At 41.1% G+C, this 23,002-nt stretch overlaps 1 protein-coding gene across 1 annotated transcript in view; it reads right to left on the bottom strand.

Moving 5' to 3' along the window:
• Nucleotides 1–7,604, bottom strand: part of LOC147896594 (ras-related protein RABF2b-like) — a 47,771-nt gene extending 40,167 nt beyond the window's left edge. The window contains exons 1-4 of the mRNA XM_087381369.1: nucleotides 7,411–7,604; nucleotides 7,040–7,117; nucleotides 6,550–6,717; nucleotides 2,556–2,604 (exon numbers count right to left, since the gene is read on the bottom strand). Of these exons, the coding sequence (XP_087237495.1) occupies nucleotides 2,556–2,604; nucleotides 6,550–6,717; nucleotides 7,040–7,117; nucleotides 7,411–7,449 (334 nt within the window). The 5' untranslated portion in view covers nucleotides 7,450–7,604. The remainder of the gene's footprint in view (nucleotides 1–2,555; nucleotides 2,605–6,549; nucleotides 6,718–7,039; nucleotides 7,118–7,410) is intronic.
• Between the last annotated feature and the right edge of the window lie 15,398 nt (nucleotides 7,605–23,002).

Here is a 23,002-nt window from a genome sequence, read left to right as displayed (position 1 = left end):
TGAAGGAGATCATTTACTTAGGACACGATTTTTCTTCAAAAGGTATTAGCATTGATATGGATCGTATCCAGAAGGTTTTGGAATGGCCTATCCCTCAGAGTGTGAAACAACTTCGTTCTTTCCTAGGATTCACGGTATTTCTACGGAAGTTTGTGCGTGATTATTCACACATCACGGCACCCCTGACAAACATATTGAAAGGTCGTGGACGCAGGTCTACCCAGCCGATCTCTTGGAATGATGCATTGAAAAAGGCTTTTGAAACCTTGAAGTTAACTATCAAGGAAGCACATGTTCTTGCATTACCCGATCCAACCCGGCCTTATGTTTTAGAGGTGAATGCGAGTGATTTTGCGATTGGGGCAGCTTTATTCCAAGAGGGCAGACCTGTAGCTTTTGAGAGTAAGAGGCTAGACGACACCCAACATCATTGGCCCACACCAAAAAAAGAACTATATGCAGTTGTGTATGCTCTAAAAGTTTGGAGACACTACTTGTATGGTTCGAAGTTTTTGGTATTGACCGATCACCAGTCAATCAAGTATGTGTGTGATGGGTCTGAATTGAGGGGACGAAAGCCTAGATGGGCAGAATTGATGCAAGATTTTGATTTTGACATACGTTATTGAAAGGGTTCGCTCAATAGTGTGGCGGATGCCTTAGGTCGAGTCAAGTTTGTAAATGCTATGTCATTTACGGAAATATCCTCAAAGCTATGAGAGGGCTTTGCGCAACTGATAGTCATTTCAATTCTTGTTGGCAGAAAGTCCAAGATGGGAGCTCCATGGTTGACCACGACTCAAGGATTGTGCCACCTACAGTACAGGCGGCAGGAGGTCAGTGGATGATTAGGAACGGATTACTGTTCCGGAATGGAAAGATATGTGTGCCAAATATTATGGATCTTCGATCCAAGATTCTCTGGGAGTGTCATGATGCTCCTAGTGCTGGACATCCAAGTATACATCGGACTCTGTCTCTTGTGAAGCATACCTTTTATTGGCCTAAGATGCGTGCATTTATAGAAAACTATGTGGTAGGTTGCCGGGTTTGTCAGGTTACTAAGACAGAACGCCTTAGAAGCGCGGGTTTATTACAGCCATTGCAAATCCCGAGTAATAAATGGGAAAGTATTTCCATGGATTTTATTACCGGTTTACCAAGAACGCGCAAGGGTCATGACTCCATTTGGGCCATAGTGGACCGTCTGACAAAAATGGCTAGATTCTTACCTACTAGAACAACTATTTCAGCTGTTCAGCTGGCTCACGAGTTTGTGGACCACTTGCTTAAGCTGTATGGTTTGCCCTCTGACATAGTCAGTGACATGGACTCGAAGTTTACAAGTAACTTCTGGACACTTGTTTTTGAGAAGTTAGAAACTACTCTAAGTATGAGTTCCTCGCAGCAGATCCCAGGCTTCACAGCGCCACCTGGTGGTATGGGACACCAAGCTTGTTACGATCCGGTTGGGAGTTCGTGCCAATGGCTCAGCTTGTGGCTCAGAGGGGACATCTCCTAATTCGGGATTGCATCCCGTAGATGTCATGGTTGGGTGGTGAGCAGCCTGCTCAATTTCTTCACGTTTGGTGTGTTCTTGTGTTTGCTTGCAGATCACAGGTTTCAGGAGTGCTGGGGTCGTGTCACCAGAGGAGATGTTTCTAGAAACCTTGGATGGGGCTTGTATCACGATTCCCAAGGTGGATGTCATAGTAGCTAGACTCTCTTGTATGTGATGAAGTTGATAGTTTGGGTGACCATCTGGATGTTTTAGAAGGCATTTTTCTTTTGAATGTTGAGAAGTACTCATATTTTCAAATTTAACATAATTAGTGTGGATGCTACTTGATGCAAGCACATCTCATGTGGTGTTTAAAGAGCTCATTTCGTATCTTGCCTCCCTTAAGTCTTGGAAGAGTTGTTAAATCTTCTTGGGTTTGAAACCCGAGTCCAAGTCCCCTCGGAAGGCTCAACCCTAGGGGTTTGTGTCTCATGCTATCGTCTAGACTCTATCTGTGCGAGGAAGCCTGTCTGCATGGCTCTCCTGCTGTTGACTTGAGTGTTGTTGAGTGGCAGCTCAACTTGTATTACAAGGCAGGCTCTCACCGATAAAAATCTATAAGTGCATGCATGCACCCAACACAAGCATGCACACATGCAAGCACCTCTACATTCACCCACCACTATTCTATTATGTGTTCTTGTACAATTCGTTGCTGGTAAGCCTTTTTAAATTCAGCTGTAAGAAAAGTATGTCCTATTTGCATGTACCTTCCATACCAACAGATTTGGTGTACAATAAAAGTTGCCTGCCTTGAGACTATTGAATATCCAACCATCATGCAGTTACACTTTCAAGCACCTTAAACAACTTTAACCAAAATCACCATCTTTCAAGTTGGAATTCTGAACATATATCTACAAGAGTAAAATCAAAAAGGCCACATTCGAACTATACCATTTACTCTCTTTAACAGCATAAAAAACAACACATGATTATTGTCAAGAATGCAAGAAAGTCAAGAAAAATAAACTAGATAAAACAAAAGGATTACCTTGTCTCTGCAGCTCTTGTACCCACTTCTTTGCACGTGTGAAGGAATCCTACAAAAAAACATCAAACATTATATCTCTTTAGCCTTAATATTTGTAGAATAGCGCGCATAACTCCCCCCCCCCCCCAAAAAAAAAAAAAAAATCTTGGAGAGCATCTTAGTCAAACATTCGAAAAAACACCACAACTAGATGTATCAGAGCCCTCGCCCCCGCCCCCTCCCTCTCTCTCTCTCTCTCTCTCTCTCTCTCTCTCTCTCTCTCTCTCTCTCTCTCTCAGAGTACAATGGATCACAATTGAGAGGCCTGAATCCAAAGAAAATTTATATGCAACAAAATGTGAAATGTAGACTGCAAAGAGATCACAACAAGAGACTTTGGTTATCAAAATTCCTCAATGAATTGGCAAAACATTGAAACATTTAGGGAAGTCTTTGCAAACCTAATCATGCTCAATTAAGATAACCCTAAGCAAGTTCCCCATGCGCTCATGCATCCGCAAGATCTCAAGAAATACGACAGCACATAGCAAGAAATCGATCACCATATTTGCACTACAAAGAATAAAGCATACAAATCATTGGATGCAAAACTTTGATAAAGCCATGGCTACAGCCTACTGTGACAGTATGCATGCATAATGAATAATAGACCATATATATTAAAGAATGATGAAATCTCCAATCAACCCTTTTATGCAGTTTCAAAACATTCAAGCTGCTTTAGCAAAACAGTGTAAACTTCAAAAAGACACTTACTGGATACATGGCAGTGATTTTTAAAAAAGTGGTTGTGGATACTGATTTAACATTACCAGCAGATAGTCCTCAAAAGGAAGGAGGCCAGATCAACCTGGGCATGAACATCCAGAATTCAAGGAACAAGAATAGGCCAATGGAGGAGCGAGGAAAATCCAAGGGAGGAGGAATCAAATGACGACTGGGCAGGGGAGAAAGAGAGTGCGAGTGAAAGGACAATACGAAGGAGTAGACATAGAAGTGGGCAAGTGAATCATCGCACATAGATAAGAGGCAGTAGACTAGCCTAGTTATTCACAATGGTTAGCCGAGACAATACTAAATGAACCTATCACACCTATGACCCAACTAATTAATCAATTTTAAGTTTTCCTAGACCCTCCCCTCCCTTTTCTCTTAGAGGAAGCGGGGGGCGGGCGCTTTTTCACTCTCACTCTGAGTTGGGCTGAGCCCCCGCCCAACTCGGAGTTGGTTCCAACTGGGCGATGTGCACACGGTCAAGGCCATCATTAAGCAGTCAAGGCTTCCCAAAGATGAAGACCTTTGCTGCCTCAACCTCCACCAACAGATACTCCTACTGAGCTGTTGCAGCTGCCTCAACGCCCATCAACAGCTACCTCAGATCTGCAGGGGCAGATTTATTTCCTGTAGACAAGAAATTAGAGAGCTCAAGCTTCAACTTGCAGTCATGGAAAGGAAACTTCACAACATGGAAAGCAATGGCAAACAAGAAGTCATCCAAGAGGTATTACACATATACAATACATCCCCGCCTGCACCACAGCTTGTTTTGAAATGATCACCAGTCAGGTAAGGTCAAGGAAACAAGAGATGGGACCTCTCTGAGGAGGTGAGAAAGCAAGGAAACCAAGGCTGGGGGGGCTGCTAGCTTGACGAGGAGTATACAGAAGATAAAGTCGAATCGCCTCAAGGAGAAAAATACTCCATGTCGAGTGAGATCAGGAAGACATAAGCGGTGTCCTTAAAAGGGGGGCACAAGCACAAGAAAAGTTTAGAGACAGGGCAGCAAGGGTATCTGAGGAGCGCACCACGACCCAGCTCAAACAAAAAACCATTGAACTTACCAAAGTGAAGGAAGCTAGGAAAGAAGGCAAAGGGCTGTTTACTGGGAGGGGAAATTAGGTAATTCAAATTAAGCATAAAGACTCTCGACTGATGTAATGATGGTCATCCTATGATAGGACTAGAACATAGTTATGTTTTGTAATAACATTGGAGCTGCTTTACGCCAACCTGCCTCGTGCACTCCCTTGGGCTTGTACTTGGATTGACTTTGGATGCATTTTTTTGTGTCATAGGCCCATGAAGCCTTTAAAGACAGTACTCTCTCTCTCTCATTACAGGAAATTAACCCAATGGTCAGCTATGCAATCCAGAAATACCTCGGAGAGGACATTTCAATGTTCAAAAGGCATCTAATCTGCAAAATGAGAACCAGCTCACATGATTTAGAAGTAGAGAGGGGTACATGGGCAAGACCCAGAGTCCCAAGAGAGGAAAGATTTTGACAGGAGAGAGAAAATGAGCAGCATGTACTCCTAAATGCCGAGCTTATGCACACATCAATACAGGGACAGAATAGACAACCTGAGAAATCTACTGGAGCAGCCATCCAAAAAACGAGGAAGCTATATAAAATAACTACTAGCACATCGCAACAAAGTACTCCGACTAGCACACAAGCTAGCTCAACAAGTACTGGGTGTAAAAGACCATTATTAGTTAATAGTGGTCATCAGTCCCATAGATACTGAAGGGTCTCACGCGAACTTTAATAAAATCATACCATCTCTCTCTCCCACTACTAATAGTGAACGTCAGTCCCATAGATCTTACACGAACTTTAATAAAATCATACCATCTCTCTCTCTCTCTCTCTCTCTTCTCTCTCTCTCTCTCTCTCTCTCTCTCTCTCTCTCAAATTTCTCCTATGGCTTTGTAAGTTTCCCCTTACCACTTGCATTCCCTCAACGATGTGCTTTCTTCATCTTTCTCTTCCCACCATTTGATCTCTTGTTTGTCACTATTGCCAGCTATCCAAGTCTTGTTTTCCTCCTTTTCACCTTGATGAGGTTGCCACTTGATGGAGAGGCTGACCAACTTTGTGGGATGGCAAGAAGGCAGCAGAGGATAGATTTAGAGCTGGGGCTTGCAGCAGAAGCCAAATGGAACATCCCAGAGGGGACATTCAAGCGCTTGGGGAAGAAGCAGAAGTCAAACGGAACAACCCATAGGGAACATTCAGGGAACATTCAGGCGTTCTGAATGTTCCAGAACACCATTCCCAAGTTCTCTCTAGCCGTTCCCCTTCCTTTGCCCTAAATGGAATGCTCCCAGCCAAGAAAATGGTGTCCTTGTGACGCACACACACACACACATGAAGTGTCTGTGTTCACGTCTTGGGTTCAACCCTTTGGGACACAGTGCTTGGATCCCATGGGGCAATTCAAGTTAACACTATTTAAGATCTTGTGCAAGGGAGAGAGAACCCCTGGCTCTCTGTGAATAAATTTGCTTAACCCTTCCTAGAGAGCCTCATGGGTGAAAGGGAAACGGCTAAGGCATGTGAAAGAGCATACACATTAAAAGGTCTGATAAACAAACTCTGAAGACAGAAGATGGAGTTTGAAGCTCCCGCCTTTAGGTTTTGGATGTTCCACAATCATGAACACACAAAAAGCTATGAATTCCACACACACAAAAAACAGAGGATTATAGCATTTATGAAGGATAATATACTCGTACGTGTGCAAAAGATCTATAATACAGGATAATTTCAGAAGCGCTCGTTGCATATTTGGGCATATCAGAAATATTTTGGTCAAATAACTATTACCATGCAAAAAACTTATATGTAGAGTATGAGTATGAGCATGACCAAAGTGTGGAAGCAAAACAAACAAAAATTGCAGTTTTTCACACCTAGTTACCAACCATCAGCTTCATCATTCCCATGAAGTTCATCAGGGCCAAACGTCCAGCGTTACACATGGAGCCAATACCGTCCAAACCATATCTATCGTCCTCATACTGGCTTTGTAGATTAAGGTAAAGTCAGGCTATGATAAATTATGCGCTGCTCAACGAAGTCAACAGATATGACATTATCGTTTACTATAAACTGTGAGCTTCATCGTGAGACTACATGAAGGCCTCAGATGGTCAGCCTCTGTGATGATTGCCAGCTTCATTTTAGTTCAGGTCTGCGGGAACTTACACTATTGGTGATATCGTAAACAATAATTGCTGCAGCAGCTCCACGATAATACATGGGGGCCAAGCTGTGATATCTTTCCTGTCCTGCTGTATCCCATATTTCAAATTTCACTGTAGTGTCATTGACAGCCAATGTCTGAGAAAAAAATGCAGCGCCGATTGTCGACTCCTGTGATGCCAGCACATCGTGATTAATAACGCATTACACTCACACAAATCCCCAGAATGGTGTCGCAATGTGCCAAAGCAAGAGATATTCGAATACAAAGAGTTAAGGCCGGGAGCTGTGTTAAATTGAAGCAGATGATAGTTTTGACACTAAGAGGCCCGATTTCACAAGCCGATTGTCACATTTAACAATCCAGGTGGAGCATCGTCTACCACATAGATTCAGAGATCACCTCTAGAGTTCGCACTCTAACTTATAGTGGCGTTTTCCGTTTTTTTTCTATAAGAAGGAAATCACAGGTGGCGAGCACTGGCATAGAAACCTGATAATCGAAGAATTGCCCTTTAACGAAACGCAACACTAAGCTCGATTTACCGGCTCCCATGTCCCCCAGAAGAACCTGTCCATGTTGCCATAGAATCGTCAGTCAAAAGCCATACCGGTACGAAACATCTGGGAGCACACGAATAACCTGCTTCAGGAACAATTCGCGCCTTTAACAACAGAAGATCAAAAGCTACGACTAACAATTCGTCTCGAAAAGAAACTACATGTAGCGCGTTCGGCAACATGCTAAATCGGCGGGATCAGAAAGCGCAAATCAGGCTACAGCGGCAAAGAAAGGAGGGAGGGGGGAGGAAATCGGAGCAAGGGAAAGCTATGAGGGGGAGAAGAAGGGAAGGGAGGAGTTACCAATTTGGCTTGCATATTGGTGGTGCCGGTAGTGGCCATTGAAAACCGAGGGGAGAAGGATGGGGCTGGAGGATGGGAAAGAAGAAGCAGAAGCAGCAGAGATCAAAGGGAGATTGATGGAGAACACACAGACAGACGTTTAAAACAGAGAAGATTTCACACAATAAAAGAGAAGAAGAAGAAAAAGAAGAAGAAGAGAAGAAAATGAAGCCGACAACGGGAGATGCCGTACACTGCCACCTAATCTCACTTAGCATTATATTAACATCTTTATTTATTTGTTAACTTTATAAATATATTAATCATAAAAGCTCCTTTTGCATTTCCTGCTTCCCTTCCTTTGACAACCCCCCTCCGATCCAACCCGGTTCACACACCTCGCTTGTTTTTTTGCCTGCCGTTTGCAAGTCTCACTGAAGGACACCAACCAGGGGCTTTATTTTTTGAGTTCTCTTTTGCGGGATAACTTGCACATGGTGCGCACCGTTCCACTTGTTGCCCGATCCGCCTCTCGCTTATGCATGCATGTGAGACATTTCCAGCAACAAAACCCCAGTGCTCCATACCTATGTGACTGAAAAACTACAAGGCAGGCCAATTGAACCTAGCTTAATCTTTTTCTCTTTTTTTTGGGACATCTCGGTTGCTCCTTGGGACCCTATTTTCACGTAGGGGATAGCTGAAATACAGGTAGTTGCATGTCATTCGGATGGTTCTTCTCGGGTGCACAGGCTCTCAATGTTCATAGAAAACATGTTTTCTCAAAACTACGGAGCAGTGGCAGCACAGCTGGAACAATAGGAGGTCTGCCTTTTAAGCTGGTTGCCCTCGTTTAAGGCACTACTGCACGCAATATTGGTCCTAGGCAGGGTACCACTTCTTGCATCATGGGTTGGGCTAGGAGAGTTAGACTTGTCTTCATGAATATGAGGTTTTTCTTGAGAATTTGCATAATTTTTAGCTAAACTATAACTAAATTGCCTAAAACTTTGCCAATTTTATAAAATTGAGAAAATACTTTTTTAAAGGTAAAAATGAAAATGTTCCATGTTCATTGTATATAGTTTACAAGTTTTATGTGAACATTGTTTCCCATATAAATATTTTCCTTTACCTATAGCCGTTGACGTCTATCCTTGATATCATTGCTTCTATAAGTTTCATCCATTACTGCATTATAATATTTTTTTAAGATGGCACAAAGGGTATTTAGTACCTAAAATTTGGGGACGCTTTTTAAAAATTGGCTTCTAGAAGCAAAACACCTACTTTTTTTGTTTCAAAGAAAGTTGCAATCCAAAATTCCTTCTTAGAATGGATGCCTTTCTGTGGTGGGTACACCAAGAAAGCAAGATTGAATTTCTAGGCCCTAACGTAGCATATGGTATACACTTTCATGTGCATGTTCTTTTTTTTTCAAAGAACTCATGTGCATGTTCTAGTCAATACGCTCACCTCCTACAATGGTTCAACTCCGAAGCTTCGGATGGCCAAACATTCTCCTCAACTCATTCCATGGATGAATTGTCAGCACAATTTAGAGCTTACCAAAGCATGCTACTACCTTGGCAAGGCTACCAACGATCTTATAAGTTATATGCATTATTACCTTTCATGGCATGTAACAAAGCAAAGCACACATGTACTTCATCCGTTGATAGCGTGGACTCAAATCTTTCCTTTCTTCTTTTTCCAAAATTTGGCTAGACCATACATCTAGTCATGTTCTAAAGGAGGATTTCACCAACCCTTTAGTATCCCTTAAAGGTGACCACATCTTCTCATTTATGAATTTACATGTCAAATTATATAATTAAATATAGGAAGAACAATAAGAAGCATTCATTAGGTACCATTAATTGGTCAAGTTTTGGAACATTCACAAATCATAACTAAACAACCAATCCATTTTTAGAAATGGCAAAGTTATAGTAAGAAGCTTTTTTTAAGAATAAGTCACTAGTGGTCCCAGTTGACATAAAGACCTATGAGAATAAGGTACGATTAGTCAACATTTTGGTGGAACATATCTTAGGGCATAGCTAATGACCTCATGAGCCCTTAGCTTGTTCTCATCTTGGTTCCTCTCAAAACACACCAATGATTGACCATTAATACCTTTGGCAAGGTCCCTTGAATTAATTGTCACTAGCAACTAGTCAAACTGGAGCCCCAATTGTCACTAGCAACTGGAACCCCAAATGCTGCAAAAACAAAAACCAATTCACTAATACGAGGTGACTTTGTAGGGATTCCAAAAAGAAGGAGTGATCCTCTAGATGTTTTTTAAACTTTACGTGCTATGACTTTTGTATACATTTCTTTCATTCTTGGTATGTATTGTTAAAAAAGCACATGAAAGGTGTCTTCTTTTTCACTTAGAAATACACATCTCATGTTTAGTGGAGTTTGATTTTATGTAATATTTTTTATCAATTTGAGTTTCTTGGAAATTCAATATTTTATACTTGGAGTTTCACTGTATGTAATCTGTTTTCTCTAGTTTGAGATTCTTGGAAATTCAATACTTAATACTTGGAAACAAGATGATTTTCCACACTTTTTGTAGGATAATCTTACTTGGGAAGATCTTTTATTTTAAATGAAGGTTAGAAAACCAATTTTGCCAAATTTAGAATAGTTCTTGTTTTTTACATTATGTCAAAATTACCATTAATCTCAATTTGTTTATTAATGCCAAAATGTGTAGATTGCATGCTACGGTTCGGGCTAACATCCTTAGTGTCATCCTACATCTGGTGGTAGGGCAATTGCCTTTTCCAAATAACTAGTAAGTGGTGAAATGGTGCAACGTGCAATTTGAAAAATACTTTGAACAAGAAAAAGGACGATAGATAGATTGTATTGCAAAATAAATGCAAAAGAGATTGGAGAACATCTATGTATTGTGTGGCCAATTGACTAGATACAACAACATGCAGCTACACTCTACACACTTAGCTATTTATGCAAAATGATGGGCATTGTCACCCCCTTCGGGTTTGGCATTTTAAGAACTTTTAGGACTAATTATTCTATGATTGTGATCTGTCGCACTACTATGTCAAACATCATCGTCGTTGGGACCTATGAGTTGATGGCCTTCACTACCATAGAATTGTATGCAGGGGAGGGCCTAGCAATTAGCTAAGCCTATGAGTTAAAAGCATATCATTGCCAAAATGGTAGGTATTCTCGAGTGGGATGAGCCCTAGTCCCTTTGGCTTTTCTACTTTGAAGCGTTGTGACTTTGTGGTTATCACCTCCATGTTCCTCTTCTTTTCTATTCTGCTACAGCCATCATGGGTGGAGGTGTAAGGCTTGTAGGGGAAGTAGAAGGTTTGTGGGCTATGCAGAGAATGGATGGGGAGCCGGAGGCTTGTGGCAGATTGTGAAAGTGATCAACTAGTTGTGGAGTTATCCCTTGATCAACTAGTCTCTTAACTGTCAATGTGCGCTACCATTGTTGCCTTTCTCTATTGTGATTAGGCTATTCACCCAGGGATTTGCACTCTTTCAAGCTCCAATCTTCTGAGGGCATGCACCTTTTCCCACTAATCATGCACGCAATTCCACCCATTAATCCTGATTTGACTTGCCTTGGGTCATCCTTTGCCCTCCTTTGATTCGATGTTGGTGCTCTTATTCTTATGGTGCTTCAACCACAAACTCTGCCTGAACAAATTTGGCTTGCCGCCAAACACTTTGAGCTTGATTCCATTGATCTACTTTGGTAGTTTAATTCCTTTGAGATCTTCTAGTGGTATTGTCCCATTCTCAAATAATTTTTTGATTCGGTATGGTCCACCCCATCCCGATGTTGTAGGTTTCATTTTAGTGCTTCGAATGGAAAATTGTAGAGTGAGACCAGCATGCCATCTTTGAATTTTTGTTTCTTGATGTAGTGTTCATGCCATGCCTTCCTTTTCTGCTGGATTACATCCAAGTTGCCCTCAGCCTGCTAACTTCATTGATCTTGGACAATCATCTAGTCAAATTTTTATGGCTTTTTCTTGACCATTCATGTGTTGCACTACCACACGCAAACTTAGTACAAGGCAAGAAGGCAAAACATTTTTTACATTTAAGGATCCATATTAAACGATGTTGCATTTCCAAGTTGAGTCTACACCTTGAAAAATGTGTCTTTGTAGCTCCTTTGTAGGCAAAAGAGGAGTATTATTGGGAAACACTAGATTAGAAGAGGATACGATCAGTACCATAGCTTCAAGACCAAAAGCGAGTTGGAATGGGGTCAGCATTGTTGTAACCTGGATGCAGTTTGCTATGCCCAAATTGTTGTGTGCAACTTGTAGTCCTAATCATTTTGGTTGTTGTTCATTGTCTTGTGTATGATCCTTTCAATCACTTTGTTTGTTGACTCAACCTAGCCTTTTGCCCTTGGGTAGTAACTCATTAACTTTTTATGTTGTACAAGGAACACCTTCGTCATTATGGCAATGATTGAGTTGACAAAGTGCTCCCCTTGTTCAGACGTGATTTTGATGGGACACTCGAATCAACAAGCACATTCTTATACAAGAACCTTGCTTTGCTACGAGCTATGTTGTGCGAGAGAGAGAGAGAGAGAGAGAGAGAGAGAGAGAGAGAGAGAGAGAGAGAGAGAGAGAGAGAGAGAGAGAGAGAGAGAGAGAGAGAGAGAGAGAGAGAGAGAGAGAGAGAGAGAGAGAGAGAGAGAGAGCGAGAGAGAGAGAGAGAGAAAGAGAGAAGGGGGGGGGCAAGCAAAAACAAGCTTCCATGCCTTCATTAAGATGCCTCGTACCATGTCCTTGAGGTTCAATCGGGTCAAAAAACTTATGGGTATGTTCAGCTAGCATCCTTTGCTTGTCTTCAAAGTTGCCATTGTCCACCATCCTTGAGGTTCAAGTGGGTCAACAAACTTATGTGTATGTCAACCTAAAATACTTTGCTTGTCTTCAAAGTTGCCAATGTCCACCATCTATGTGGTCCTCAATCTTTATGAAATATTGTGTAAGGTTGCACTTCTTCCATGATTCCTCCTACACATCCTTAAGGCTTAAGTCAATGAGACTCACATGAAGTTTCATTAGCATCCTCCTTTGCTTGTCTTTAGAGTTGCTTATGTCAACCACTTAGTTTGGTCCTCAAAGTTTATGCATTTCTCAAGCCCCTCCCTTAACGTTAGCATCATGTTGAATGTGAAATAACATATCGATAATAAGAAAATTCAACTCTGTAATACAATGAGCAAATGATGATAAAAGGCTTCCTCATAGTGTTGGAATCTTTCCATGATAGGATTCTCCCTTACCCTAAACACCTTCCTTTAAGCAAAGCGCCATCATTATGATACTTGATTGATGCTTGAAGAATAGCTCCTTTCCAAGACGTTTGTCGAAGCTGTGAAAACATTATTTTTTATGTTACAATGATGTAGTATCATATCACTCGAATGGATCTTTTGATGTATGAAGTTCTCATACACCTAAATATGCTCGGTCGTTTGATGAATTGGATTCTTAGTCCATGCTAAGGTATTAGCACAATAGATTGGTGTAGGGTCAGCACTGCCAATAAATCCTAACTCTTCCTTCTCGACCAAATCTTTTCACCTGCTCCGAGAGTCAATGCCTTACACAAAGGGAGTTTTGAACTCAAAAATGGGAAGGGACTCTTGTATTAAGGACTAAAGCAAACATCTAAGATATGATTAGCCAACCAACTAATGGGGAGGAGAACGCATTTAAGAATGGAGGATTGCTAGCCTCCTATCCATTTGTCAAAACAAAAGGATGCTTCATACTTGAATCATGGATGAACTTATGTGAGGGCCATTTTTGAATTTTTACATAACACCAAGGGAGGAGAATGACCCAAGTACTCTAGCTATTAGATGGGAGAGCCATGTGGCATCATTTGGGATGCTCTAAATGTAGATCCCTTTGGATCACATGTTGATCTAAAGGTTCAAGGCAAGTTGATAGTGCGTGAAAATGCAAATGGTAGTCGTGATGTTTATGGGCCATCAGATTGTGATGTAGATTAAGTGGCTAAGATCGAGTACTACATGCAAACCCTTGGGACTACCTTATGGTGGAGAAAGGGTGCTGCACCCGTACTGTTGGATGGAGAGAAGATCCTATGGTGGACAAAAGGCATGACTCATGACAAGGTGCATGGAGTGTGGCCCTTGGATGAGATGGAAGTCCTATGGTTGAGAAAGGCATGACTTCAAGAGCGTAGGTAGTTGCTATGACAGCCCAAAACTCAAACTTGGAAGAACCACCATTACAAGAACTCTAAATAACTTAACAAAAAGTTGATATCCCCGGCATGTAGAACCTCCATACAAAAGACTTGTCTTAAACTATCTACCAGTAGATTGAATGGAAAAAACCACATATAGGTATGCTTCTCACTTGGGTCCTAATGGAGGATGGCCCTTGTTGGTAACCGGGGGTCTCCCATCGACTTTAGTGGCTCTCTCCTTATAGCAGCTCTTCTTTGCAATTTGGGGGCTTTGCAATCAGACTCTTTTTTACAAGAACCCTCAAGTGGGATTTTGTGAGAATGCTGTGCTGTGTTCCTTGAAATCCTTGCTAAGTGATCTCAGTGTGTGATCAACAAAAAAGACTCCTTGGTTAGTATCTATTTACTAGAAGTAAGTATGAATCTATTAATGTTTGATCTTGCTACTAAGGTGGCATAGGCTACAAGTAGCATGCTCTTTATAGCTAGCCAAGTTTTGTATATTGGTCTTTTTCTGGGGTGACTTTCCCTTTAATATAACCCAATAAGTTTTATTGTTTAAAGAGTGCTCAAAGTTGCCTTATATTCCAAGGGATTGGTCAATTTAGAACCTTCTATATTTGCTCAAGCGATATGCTTTCCTATCTTAAGAAATTCAAAGTCCCAAATATATGAGTTCCTTATGAAAAAAGTCACAATTGATAATTTTAACATACTTCTCCTCCCTTAGAATTCTCAAGACAATGTAGAGATGTTAAGCGTGCTCAACTAGAGTATGAATTCCTTATGAAAAAGTTCACAATTGATAATTTTAACATACTTCTCCTCCCTTAGAATTCTCAAGACAATGTAGAGATGTTAAGCGTGCTCAACTAGAGTATGACTATATACTAAAATGTCGTTTAGGAGTACTACTAAGAATTTCCCTAAGCAAGTGAACAAATCACTAATCATCTACTAGAAAGTAGTAGGAGAAGTAGTGAGTCAAGAACCCATATTTGCGATACCATGTGCTCAATAATCTTTATCTAGTGATATGGTTAATCTTTGTAAAATAAGCTATACTAACCAACAAATCAAACATCTATTTTGATTATGGAATCACCGGTTTGGGTCTAAATTGCAATTCTTGATGATTGTCAATTTCATATGGGAGATCGCTAATTCATCTAGATAGAATCACAATTTTGGATCAAGGATCGCGTTGATTCTGCAACTAGAATCATCATTTTGACTACATACATGATCATCAATTTTGAGTTAAAATCAACAATTCTAAGTCACAATTAGGCCTTGAATGGGATAGTGATCTTGAAGAGACTATCATTGATAGTGATAGCCCTAATTTTCCTTAGGATCTTGAGACAGAGACTGCAAATGCTCAATTAGAAGACCATGTCTTTGACTTTGGATCATGGTAGTTTTGAGAATAATATGAAGTGGTCTTTGATTTATAGTGATGGTGCCATATTTTAGCCTGTTCATATTTGGAGTGATATGAGTGGACAAATTCTTGAATGTATGCTTTCTTGGGAGGAGTTTCTTGTTGCAAGGATTATAGGCACTCAAACAAGGTTCCAAGCCCCTTTTCCCTAGAAAGGCATGTGTGCCATTGGAAAGTGCATATGCCAATGGCGTTGGGCACACAAGTTCCAAAGACTCGACTGCGTCAATGGTTGTGAAGTGGGAACAAGACTTGTGCTACATTGGTATTTCTCTTGGCTCCATTTCATGCATTGAATCTTCATCAAAGTTGTCACTTTGCACCATAAATGGTTGGGTTCCTAGCATTTCTTCCCATCCTACATCCATTTTTGATAGGATTGGATCCAGGTCATTGAACTTAAAGATTAGTGGGTATACAAGTGTAATAGAGTTGTGCATGAGGACAATTGTGAAAGTTGTGAAATCATGACATGATTTGAGAGGGTGAAATGAAAGCGTGTTACATAGTTTTTATTGATTGAATTTGCTATGTGCCTATGTGAAATCATGTGAGTGTACATGTCCTAACATCTAGGCAAGAACTAACTAGATGCTTATTTGCTGGGAATTCACAGGGCAGCTAGCACCCAATCATCACCTTTGGGCCCCAACTTGAAACTGATTGGGTCTACCTATATGTGCAAAAATGTACATCTGCAAGTGAGTGCACATCGTGTAACAATCTAGTGCAGATTTCCAAATCTTTGGTTTTGTTGATGGTGGCTTGCGAGTTGTGGATGAGTTGCGAGTTGTGTAGTAGTGGCTGCTACCTTTGATTGTCGAGATGAATTGCACTCCATCCAAACTTTCTAGGAGCACGGTGCCAATGGATGTGATCTACTTGACTTTATGAGGACCTTGGCCTTGATACTTTATTTTTCCCTTGTGGACTTTGGCATTGTAGAGCAAGACTAGAGCAAGACAAGGTTACCTTCATTAATTTCCTTATCCTTGAGAAATCTATCAAACCATGCCTTCCTTCATCTTTTTTATGTGGTCATTGCATGGTAGGCTCTTAATCTCATTTCAATGTGCTTCTCAAGTTGGAGCAGTCGTGCTTTAAAGGGATTCTTTATCACTAAGGAACTCCTATATTGCCACTTTTAAACTAGGGATGATGAATTCCAATGGGACTACTACCTCCAAACCATACACTAGTTGAAATGGCATAAAATCTGTGCTAACTTTGAAAGTTTAGTTTTTCTGCCTAGACAGAGCATTTGGGTTCCAAGACCTTTGTGAGAATCATGCATATAATTTTATTAGTAGATTTTGCCTATACCATTGCCCTGGGAATAGTAGGAGTGCTCTTTTGGTGTATGACCATGAATCCTGAGAGATTCTTGAATCACTTTATTACGAAATGCGTGCCTTAGTCAGAGGCCGATTAAGTGAAATAACAAGTTGCTATAATTATGTACCAAGCTTATGTTCCTTTGCCTTAGCCGATTAAGTGAAATAACAAGTTGCTATAATTATGTACCAAGCTTATGTTCCTTTAGCAGCAATAGGATATATGGGTCCTACAAAGTCAATTCCCCATTTTTCAAAGGTTGTTGCACCATCACTTGTGTTTGGGGAGTAAAGACTTTGAGTTGGGGTTTGGCAGTTATTTGGCATACATCATAATTTTTTATGAACTCATAGGCATCTTGCCACAATGTGGGCCACCAATAGCTAGCTAGCAGAATTTTTTGAGTAGTGGCTTCTCTAGAAAAGTGTCCTCCTACAATGCCTTCATGTGCTTCATGGATGACATGTGGGATTTCATGTGGTATGATGCATCTATGCAGGATTTGATCTACACCTATTTTGTACAGCAGCTTGCTATGAGTGATATGATGTAGCTTTGATGATGAGTTTTTGGGCTTCCACTAGCCGCAACTCTAGTGGGGGTCTTCCCATCATTAAAAGTATCCAATGATGTCAACACACCATTTTGAGATAACCTTGATTTGGAACAATGTGGTGTTAGGCAAGTCATCTTCGACTCTAGGTGTTGCTTCTCTAGATCTGACATGGGATAATGATCAGTAATGTAGTGTTGGGAACCTTTACAGACCACTATTTTGAATTTGAATTCTTGAAGCAACAGAAGGCATTTGATTATTCTTCTTGTCATACATGAATGATTCACAAGATATAGTAGTGCTTGATGAGACCGGCATAGAATAGAAAATCATTTTCCAATAAATAATGTCAAATTCCAGTGCTTCCCTTTTTGTGGTTGTGTGGTGGATTTCTACATCATTGAGTTGTCGAGGCTAGCAAAGTAAATTGGATAATCCTTCTTGGGATCACCAGGTTGGTAAATGGCAAAGTACACTTCCGATTGCATACTTGCAGCCTTTAGTGTGGACATGAAAATTAATAGCAGAAGTGAGAGAGAGAGAGAGAGAGTGAGAGAGAGAGAGAGAGAGAGAGAGAGAGAGGTGTGCACATGATATAGCTACCTGCTGCACACTAAGTTGTATTGAACATGAACATGAAGATATACATGTGAACCCCTTAGGGTTAGGGTTAGGAAGGAAGAGGAAGGAAATCATGATACAAAAGTGAGAGAGGGAGAGAGAGAGGAGTGCACACAATATAGCTACCTATACACCAAGTTGTATTGAACATGAACATGAAGATATACATGCGAACCCCTTTAAGCTTAGGGTTAGGGTTAAGGTTTGAACGTGAACATGAAAATATACACGTGAACCCCTTGAGCTTAAGCTTAGGGTTAGGGTTTTTGTTGAGAGTTGACGCTCAACATCATGTGATCATGTGTGCATAGCACCATCACGTGATCATATGTGCATAGCACTAACCTTATAGAGTGCTATAAAGAAAAGGGTTAGATCCCCTAACCCTAACCCTAAATGGGTTTGTATATATTCTATTTTTTCAACTAAATCTAGTGTATAGTTAGTCATTTGTGGTGTGCTCTCTAGCTGTGCCCTCTCTCCTCATCTCCACTCTTCTCCTCTCCCCTCTTCATATTTTGGTATTAGAGCTCCCTTGCCTTCCGCTGAGGCATTGAGATCATTATGAGAGAGATTGAGTGTTCTTTCACTTCTGTTGAGTGATAGAGAAATTTTCATCCATTTGAGAGGAATTTCCATCCATGAGAGATTGAGAGATTTTAGTTCCTTCTCTTGAGTGTTTGTGAGAGAGAGATTCCTTGTGACATTCCATTTGTTGAGAGTTCTTCATTCATCTTCTTCGAGAGATTTGAGAGAGAGAGAGAGAGAGAGAGAGAGAGAGAGAGAGAGAGATGTTTCATTGAGAGAGAGATTTCTTGTGAGAGTTCATTCTTCTTTTGAGCACTCTGCAAGGTTGAGAGAGAACTTGGGGAGAGACAGAAAGTTCTAAAGCTCCTTCAAGCCTCTCCATCACTAGCTACAACAACTATTAGCAACATCCAACTGAGCCAAAGTGCTCCAAAGCTACAACAACCACAACTTTGCTCCTTAGCCACGACGTGCAACTTTCAACGGGCTCAACGTTGCTTTATCAACCACACTATTGCAACGATCGATTGCAGCTCACAGGTCTTCTCTAGCAAACAAACGACTCTAAGGCTCTAAGACCAAAGCTCGAGCCTCACGTCTACCTGCAGACTCCAGCACACTGTCTAGCCAACTATCTGCACCGGACTGTGCCTCCAAGCTCTTACACAGAACGAGACTCGACTCTGTCCAGCATGGCTTTTCTAGCCTCCTATGCAACGGGCACCACAGGCATAACCTTGCAACAGACGAGGTTCCAACAGACGAGGCTCTAACAAAGACCAGTGCACAGATGGTCAGCTCTCTCGGCTTCCTCAACGCTCACCGACAAAGCCAATGCAAGCCAACCCACAAATGTCTGCTCCAAAAGCCTTGCCTGTGACTCTCTACTCCAACTAGCCTCTTCAAAGAGCTCCCATAAGCCTTGCCATATTCAAGAGGCTAGCCAATTTGGGTCCCTGCATGCCCCGTGCTCTTGGATGCCATGAAAAGCATGATCTCATGATCGATTGTGGCCTCGTCGTCATCGTTCAACACCGAGTACCGTAGCTTCATCATCTCTGTTGCCATCTCTTTACACCTCTATCTCTCTCTACTTTTCTCTCTCTTGTTCTATGCAGGACACGTGGTAGATAAGCTCTTACCACGGTTAGAAAGTAACCTTGAGTTTACCTTGAGTTTAGTATCTTACTTGATCAACAGACTGCCACGTGGCAACCCTATCCATAGTGCCACATAAGCAACTACCACATCATCAATAACACGTCATTTGCCATGTCACTAGTGACACATCATCTGCCACATCACCAGTTCCATGTCATCTATCATGTCATTTATGCCACATCATCTGCCACATCACCCATGCCATGTCATCTACCATGTCATCATTGCCACATCATCTACTGACATCATCTGTGCCACCTCAACATAGGGCTTCACTGGCACACCTCTTGCTAGGCACAGTGCCACATCACACTACATGTGACCCACAGTGACACATCATCATTGAGCACCATTTGCACTCCTTTTGCCCCTCCACCTAGATCAAGTCGTATCTCTTGATCCAGGAAGCATTTGAGGGTGCTCCAAAAAGAAAAGTCGCTTGTTTTTTTGTGCTCTATGCACTCATCACATCATGTGCACATTTTGATGCAAGTTACACTCACATTTGAGCCTCGCCAAAAAAACCACTTCCTTCACGCACATTCGCTTCTACATCGACGCATCTGACCCAGCACTTAAAAAGAACAAAAGAAAAGGAATTATTTGCTATTCTTTCATCGATTGACAGTTGGTCTAGATCAGAGTAGATGAGAGTGCTAGTGTAGTACCACCAAAATATATGGAGGTAAGACCTATAATTCATGTTAATGATAACATCCTACATTGGAAAACTTTTCAGAAGGGTAGCTGACAGCCTTTAAAGAAGACAAAGGTGAAGATCTTGATAGAGCACTTGTTACATTGAATGGTTCTCAAAGTTAGGAAGAGGCTAGTGGTAGATCTAATTTGGCCACATGAACAATATAGATCCCAAGAGTTCATACCACCAACTCACTTGTATGAGGACACACAATTGCACGCTAGGTAGAACCCAAGGACATTGATTATATGGTATCAACAGTGAAGGTGTAGTACAATGGCTAGAGTTTGGTACGGCCCTAAAGAAAAGAGAATGAGAAATCATGGTGGTGGAAGAGGTGAACATGGGGACAAAGCTTGATGATGAGATGTGGAATAGAGTTTCTAGATCCAAATGCGAATCCGTCGATGGTTCCACTGTTGGAAGAAGTGTTTCAGTAACAAAAGAAGGAATGGCAATTGATCCCCATAAGTTTGAGGCCATCCAGAAGGCTAAGGCTCCTTGGAATTTCAAGGAATTACAAAGGTTTGTGGGCCAAGTGAAATGGCATAACCCGTTCCTACAATACCTATCATATGTTTGCCAACTCCTTACAAAGTTGGCAAAGAAGGATGCTCCGTTCATTTGGGGAAGGAGTAGGAAAAAGTGTTCTAGTTGCTTAAAAAGATGTTAGTGGTGGTTGTGCTTGTACTACAACCATCGGACTGGCGCTTGGATTTCCATGTGTTTGTGGATGCATTAGATATTGCTATTGGTGTGGTGTTGAGGCAAAAAAGGCAGAAGGGCTAGTATCAATTGGTCTATTATGCAAGTCCTATGCTCACTAGTGTAGAACACAATTACTTGGTGATGGAATGGGAGGGTTTAGGCGTGATCTATTCCTACTATTGGGAAACAAGATTGTGTTTCACATGGACCACCAAGCATTGTTGTATTTGGTGAACAAGGTGCAACCAACAAGAATATTGGCTAGATGGATTCTCCTATTGAAAGAGTTTGATTATATAGTAGTACACATGCCAAGAAGCCAGTATTTGGTAGCAGTACATTATTTGAGCAGGTTGGATGTAGAGGAACCACCGTTGGAGGGCATTTTGAATGATGTACTAGATGGATACCTATATTGTGGAACCCATTAGGGGCATATATTCCCATAATGCAATTTTTGACAGATGGTGTTTTCCCAAAGGAGATGCGTAGAGGAACCACCCTTGGAGGGCATTTTGAATAATGTACTAGATGGATACCTATATTGTGGAACCCATTAGGGGCATATATTCCCATAATGCAATTTTTGACAGATGGTGTTTTCCCAAAGGAGATGCCACTACATCAAAGGAAATGGATGGCTTTGAAGAGCAAACCTTTCATGGGGAAACAATCTTGGAGCGCATTTTGAATGATGTACTAGATGGAGACCTATATTATGTGGAACTCATTACGAGCATATATTGCTCCAATCGCATAATGAAATTTTTTACAAATGGTGTTTTCCTTTCCCAAAGGAGTTGTCACTACATCAAAGGAAATGGATGGCTTTGAAGAGCATGGTGATTGCTAGAATGTTGTATCATAGAGGAGCAAGTTAGGTGTTATAGTGATGTGTATTGGAGCATGAAAAGAATGTGGTATTGATGGAAGCACATTAGGGAGCATCTGGTGGCCACTTTGCACGAGACATTGAGGAGACATTACAACAAAGAAGAGTTTTCAAGCTGGGTTGTGGTGGCCAACTGTGATCAAAGATGCGCATGAATTTGCAAAGCATTGCTAGTGCTATCCAATGAATGTAGACATGATGCCTCTAAATCCGATTATTCCATTGGAGCCATTCTAGAAATGGGGCTTGGACTTCAAGGGTCCATTTAAGCTGGCAGCACAGTATATGGGCAAAAAGTTTGTGGTGATTGCCATCGATTATTCAACAAAATGGGTCAAAGTGCAGGCAGTGATGCATAATCCAGGATAATATGACAACTAGTATAGAAAAATTCTTGTACCAAATTACCATTACACGGTTCAGATGCCCAATCAAATTGGTGTCAGATCAAGGGACTCACTTTCTGAATGCCATGGTGAAGCAATTGATAGATGTGCATATGGTGGTTCACAAGATGGCTACGATGTATCATTTTCAAGGAAACGGAGAGGCGGAGAGTAGCAACAACATGATGAAGAAGATTTTGACGATGACCATATGTGAGAACCAAAAGGATTGGGATACAAAATTGGATTTAGCTTTATAGAATGGCTTTTATAGTCACCATAGGAATGACACCATTCTGGTTGTTTTATGGCTTAGAGGCTATAGTTTTGATGGAATTTATATCCTCTAGTATGATGATTTTGGCTTAGAAGATGAGCCTTGAAGAGTCATCCAACATGAACAATTTCTTCAATTGGAGGAGGACCAAATTCAGGGTTAGTATATAGTGCAAGGCACCCAGGAATAGCAAAGAGCATGGGTGAACCAAAATATCTAAATCAAACTTTTTAAGATGGATAATTTGGTATTAAGATACAATTCTAGATTACAAAGATTCCTAGGCAAGCTAAAGCTGAGATATCAGGGACTATGCCGAATTGTGGAGGATCTGAAACAATGAACATTTCAAATTGCGGACATACATGGCAAAGTATTCCCAAATCGATTACTAGATTCTACATGAAGCTTTTATATGATTACGAGAGATGACAACCCAGTCAGAGGATCTAGAGTCATAAGTTCTAGTCAAGACAATATCTGAATATAATATGGTGGTGGCGACAGCTCGTATTCAATTGATTGATAGTCTACACGTGTGATCACTTTGAAGGGATGGTTTAAACTGCATACGTTTGATTCTAGTATTCATTTTAGCATCATACTTATCCTCAAGATAAGTACAGTGTACATGAGGTCAAATCGATCAATTGATAACTTAGCATGCGAGGGCTATTGCACACAAGTCGACCATTGCCAGCAGCTGGTAATACTACAAGTGCAACTATAGTAGCACAGGCAGACTCCAAGTCT

This window comes from Dipteris shenzhenensis, chromosome 11 (assembly GCF_047967505.1).
Source record: "Dipteris shenzhenensis isolate YYH24624 ecotype China chromosome 11, Dip_SZ_1.0, whole genome shotgun sequence".
NCBI lineage: Eukaryota > Viridiplantae > Streptophyta > Polypodiopsida > Gleicheniales > Dipteridaceae > Dipteris > Dipteris shenzhenensis.
Note: the sequence above shows the minus strand (reverse complement) of the source record. Positions and strands in the feature narration are given on the sequence as shown.